Here is a 5,000-nt window from a genome sequence, read left to right as displayed (position 1 = left end):
CCGCACCAAACGATCGACTGCTGATAGGATGCGCGAGGAGGCTGTCGCCTTGATTGTAGACTAATCTGCTATTTTTAACCCCGTGCTCTCCAGGGGGGTATTCGAATTGATACACAACGAGAGCAGAATGACGAGAGAGTGCATCGTCCATGAGTGATCCGAGTCTTTGTCGGAGATCCACGAGCACCGTTTGATGCCGCCATGCATGCCTTCAAAGGACGACACTCTGCGTTGGCCACGATCGTGTACGACGAGGACGATCCCCGATTGGTTGATTTAGCTCTTAAACAATAGTGATTGAACTGAAATTGGATAGTACGGTTCTCCGTAGGGAACAACGGATTTGGGCTACACTAGAGAATGCGAGTCAATAGTGGCGCATTCGCCGTATCGGGCTCGAGTGGCAAGAGACCTTGCCGAGATCTGTGAAGTGGACTGTGTTTGAAATCTCGGTAACTCTGTGCGAGATTGTACTATCTGATACGGGCCCTGAGAGGCTTACAAATACCATGAGCGTTAAGGTGGTATCAGATTCGCAACCTCCACACCAAGATTCTATATATACTAGCATCGATTGTAGGGTACAGCGCAGTCGGTTTTAGTCATTGTTTTCCAGCACTATAATGTTCTCCGGCAGAGTGACTTTGCTCATCTTGCTAGGGTGGAGCGGAGCGGCGCATTTGGCGACGGCGAAGGATTGGTGGGAAACGGCCGGCTTTTATCAGATCTATCCACGATCCTTCCAAGACAGCAATGGCGACGGTATCGGTGACCTAAACGGTATTACCAGTCGCTTGCCGTACCTGAAATCGCTCGGTGTGACCGCATTCTGGTTGTCCCCCATCTACCCATCACCGATGGCCGATTTCGGCTACGATATCTCGGATTTTACAAACATTCACCCTTCCTTTGGCACGCTGGATGACTTCCGACGGTTGGTGAGCGAAGCGAAAAATCTGGGGCTACGCGTGATCCTGGACTTCGTGCCGAACCACTCGAGCGACGAGCATGAGTGGTTCAAGAAAAGTGTAAAACGTGAACCTGGCTTTGAGGATTTCTACGTTTGGCAGAATCCGAAGCCCGGAAGTGTACGTGATCCTCCGAACAATTGGGTAGGTCAGCGGCAGGATGCATGTGCGCCATGGCATCCCTTGTAACTTGTAACGCTTTTTGGCGAATCAATTACTAGGTAGCTGCATGGTACGGATCGGCGTGGGAATGGAACGACGAACGGGGCCAGTTCTATTTGCACCAATTTCACAAGAAACAACCCGATCTCAACTATCGCAATCCGGCAGTCGTGCAGGCAATGAAAGATGTGCTGCGTTTCTGGTTAGACCAGGGTGTGGATGGTTTTAGGGTAGATGCCGTTCCGTGGTTGTTCGAAACGGAAGGATTTCCTGATGAACCGATCAGCGGGGCCTCGGACGATCCATTGAGTCAAAACTACCTACGGCACATCTACACACTCGATCAACCGGAAACGGTAGATATGGTCTACCAGTGGCGGGAAGTGATGGACCAGTACAAAACGGAACACAACACGCAAACCAAGGTGCTGATGACCGAGGCTTGGTCTTCGTTGGATGTGGTCAAGACGTACTTCAACGACAGCAACAATCGGCAGGGCTCGCAAATGCCCTTCAATTTTCAATTAATCATGCGCTTGGATCAGCGATCGACGGCGTCCGATTTTAAGACGGTAATTGACTCGTGGATCAGCATCATTCCACCAGGACACACGCCAAACTGGGTTGTAAGTTACTCGACAGGGAGTAGTGCCGCCAAATGGTGTGTTCAACTGCTTCCTCATCCTATGTTATGTTTGCAGCTGGGAAATCACGATAAGCGTCGCGTTGCTTCGCGGATGGGTGGCGATCATATGGTTGACATAATGGCAATGATTGAGCTTACTCTGCCCGGCATAACCGTTACATACCAAGGCGAGGAGATCGGAATGCACGACGTAGATATTTCCTGGGCCGACACACAAGACCCAGCCGCATGTCAGCTGACACCCGAAACCTACCAGGAAGGAACACGTGATCCTGCCAGAACGCCATTCCAGTGGGACAACACGGCCAATGCAGGGTTTACAAATGCTTCCGTTAAACCATGGCTTCCGCTGGCGGATGACTTTCAAACGGTCAATGTGAAGGTACAGCAAGAGACGAGCGGAAACAGCCATCTGAAAGTGTTTAAAGAGCTGATGGACCTGCGCGGGACCACTGCACTCGTGTGGGGTTCCTACAAGTCACAAGTGCTAGGGAACAATGTGTTTGCCATAGTACGATCGTTTCCCAACGATAAACGCACCTACCTAGTGCTGACAAACATTAGCCCGCAGGCAGAAACAATTGATGCCACGGTCATGGATGGCACATTGCCCGAGCACATGGTCTACCGGATCGTAGGAGTATCGTCGAAGCATTCCAGCACGTGAGTGGCCGCTTATTGCCAGTACACCGTTATGGGCGCGCGGGTTTTAATGAGAAAGCTGATATCTACTTTTTCTTCTTTGCACAGAAGCCCTGCTGTCGCTACTAAAAGCATTCTATTGCAACCGTATGAAGCGGTTGTGCTGACTAATAATGCTGCCGGTACTTTTGTTTCGAATTTACCACTACTGTTGTCGGCGGTGTCACTACTGATCACTGTTTTCTCCAGGACGTTTTGCTGAACAATAGAGCATGAAATAAATGAACGGCTATGGCCAAAGGAATTATGCGTGAACTTTGTATGATTTCTTTAATTTATGTAAAAATGATAAATGATGTTAGCGCATTACTAAGTTAAAAAACATAACAATAAGAATGTGAAAGACATGGTTTTGGACTCAACCGGTCCATAAACTGCAAACACTTTGCTTTGCTTTGAATTCAAACGATATCTATTGAGAAAGTACAGTTTACCTCGAATAGTTTTCCTTAGATAGATAAGTTTTTCTTTCAATTTGTTCGCCCATTCCATACCTAATGTGTACCACAACGCGCGTAGTGATGAAAAATACAGGCTCCACAATGCTCGTAATGAGTCCGACTTGTTGGAACAATGGGTTGAGGTGTCGCAGCGGTACGTGAGATACCGGAAGAACAAAATTGAACTCTTCGCTTATCAATCGACAAACATCTCATAAGCTTTTTTGCTCTTTGACTCTACGGATGGGTGTGTGAAGTGTGTGTGCTGTTGGTTGAACAAATAGTCTTATTTACGGTCAATATCAACTACCGGACTTTGATGGGGTCCCCAAGGGGCGTCGATGACCAAACCTGGGCGCTATAAAACGGGCTTCCACACACTCGTTACGGATCACTCTTGTCCTTCTTCGGTGATACAAAGTCTGGAAGGAACAAAATGTGGCAAGTGCTTCTTCGAATTAGTGTGATTTCCATTCTCTTGGCCGCTTGCCTGGCGGATGAACATTGGTGGAAGTATGCAAATTTTTATCAGATTTATCCAAGATCGTTCAAAGATAGTGATGGCGATGGAATTGGTGATTTGCGCGGTGTGATGGAAAAGGTGTCCTACTTGCGCAACGAGCTTGGAGTGGATGCGATTTGGCTGTCTCCGATTTTCAAATCACCGATGGCAGATTTTGGCTACGACATCAGTGACTTCCGCGATATTCATCCCGAGTTTGGAACGATAGAAGATCTGGAAAATCTGGCCGCAGCGTGCAAACAGGCAGGTTTGAAGCTCATCCTGGACTTTGTTCCGAATCATAGCAGTGACGAGAGCGAGTGGTTTACCAAATCGGTGAACAAGGATCCTACCTACAGTGATTACTACGTATGGCATCCTGGCAAAGTGTTGGCCAACGGTACTCGCGTGCCTCCATCGAATTGGATCAGCGTTTTCCGTGGGTCTGCGTGGGAATGGAGCGATGTACGCCAGGAGTACTATTTGCACCAGTTTCTGGTGAAGCAACCCGATCTCAACTATCGCCATCCAGCACTGGTCGAGGAGATGAAATCTGTGCTCAAATTTTGGCTCGAGAAAGGCGTTCACGGCTTCAGGGTAGATGCGGTGCCTTATCTGTTCGAGTCCGAACCAGTCGCGGGAGTCTATCCTGACGAGGAGCGGAGTATGACCACCGACGATCCGGAAAATCCCAGCTATTTAATACATACTCATACCCAAAACCTCGATCCCACCTTTGATATGATGTACCAGTGGCGAAAGGTCGTGGACGAATTTAAAGCTGAGCACAACTCGGAGGATATCGTGTTAATGGCCGAGGCGTACACACCGCTGGAGAACATAATACGCCTTTTCGGGGATACCAATTCCGAAGGAGCTCATGTGCCATTTAATTTCGAGGTTTTGAGCAATACTTTTAAGGATACGACTGGAAAGCAGTTCCACGATGTCATCAAGCGTTGGCTGGATGTTGTTCCAGCTAACCGCGTTTCAAATTGGGTGGTATGTTTCTAGCTTATAAGAAATGTAATGATTGAGCAGCGGATAATACGAATTCTTCTCTGTAACCCTTTTCACAGCTGGGCAACCATGATAACAAGCGGGTATCATCTCGGCTGGGAGTGGCTCGGGCAGATTTATATCAAATAGCCCTGAACGTGCTGCCAGGTATCGCCGTTACATACAATGGCGACGAGCTGGCTATGGAGGATGTGTACATCTCGTGGAAGGATACAATCGATCCAGCGGCTTGTAACTCCAACCCCAAGGACTACATGATGTACAGTCGTGATCCCGTGCGCACTCCGTTTCAGTGGGATGATTCGACGAGTGCTGGGTTTTCCACCAGCCTTAACACGTGGTTACCGGTTGCGTCCAACTACAAAACGCTCAACTACAAGGCGCAAAAGGCGGCCCCTCGGTCACATGTGAAAATATTTAAATCTCTCGTACGTCTCCGCAAGCAGCGAACATTACGTGAAGGCTCGATGGATATGCAGCTGATTGGCGATAACATTATCGTCATCAAGCGCCACCTTGATAGCGTGAGCACGATCATCGCTATACTGAATTTCAACAAG

General features: G+C 48.5%; 3 protein-coding genes across 3 annotated transcripts in view; 2 read left to right on the top strand and 1 right to left on the bottom strand.

The window, feature by feature from the left end:
• The window catches only part of LOC125953603 (maltase A3-like), a 2,372-nt gene extending 2,026 nt beyond the window's left edge, over positions 1-346 (bottom strand). Inside the window, exon 1 of the mRNA XM_049683273.1 lies at positions 1-346. This exon is cut by the window's left edge and continues 1,093 nt beyond it. The gene's annotated coding sequence lies outside the window, so the exon portion shown is untranslated.
• Positions 347-491: 145 nt separating this feature from the next.
• LOC125953602 (maltase A3-like) lies at positions 492-2,722 on the top strand. Its single transcript, XM_049683272.1, has 4 exons — positions 492-1,116; positions 1,194-1,756; positions 1,832-2,439; positions 2,527-2,722. Exons 1-4 carry the CDS (start codon positions 624-626, stop codon positions 2,678-2,680), a joined length of 1,818 nt encoding a protein of 605 aa, XP_049539229.1. The 5' UTR covers positions 492-623; the 3' UTR covers positions 2,681-2,722.
• A 596-nt stretch (positions 2,723-3,318) lies between these two features.
• The window catches only part of LOC125953604 (probable maltase), a 2,107-nt gene continuing 425 nt past the window's right edge, over positions 3,319-5,000 (top strand). Inside the window, exons 1-2 of the mRNA XM_049683274.1 lie at positions 3,319-4,422; positions 4,500-5,000. The exon at positions 4,500-5,000 is cut by the window's right edge and continues 95 nt beyond it. Coding sequence (XP_049539231.1) covers positions 3,355-4,422; positions 4,500-5,000 — 1,569 coding nt within the window. The 5' untranslated portion in view covers positions 3,319-3,354. The remainder of the gene's footprint in view (positions 4,423-4,499) is intronic.

Source organism: Anopheles darlingi, chromosome 3, assembly GCF_943734745.1.
Source record: "Anopheles darlingi chromosome 3, idAnoDarlMG_H_01, whole genome shotgun sequence".
NCBI lineage: Eukaryota > Metazoa > Arthropoda > Insecta > Diptera > Culicidae > Anopheles > Anopheles darlingi.
The sequence above is the reverse complement of the archived record's forward strand: the minus strand, read 5'-3'. Positions and strand labels throughout refer to the sequence as shown.

Coding starts and splice junctions, on each gene's coding strand:
- LOC125953602 (XM_049683272.1), top strand. CDS start 624: ATGTTCTCCGGCAGAGTGACTTTGCTCATCTTGCTAGGGTGGAGCGGA. Junction 1,757..1,831: donor GACACACGCCAAACTGGGTT/GTAAGTTACTCG, acceptor TTATGTTTGCAG/CTGGGAAATCACGATAAGCG. Junction 2,440..2,526: donor TCGTCGAAGCATTCCAGCAC/GTGAGTGGCCGC, acceptor TTCTTTGCACAG/AAGCCCTGCTGTCGCTACTA.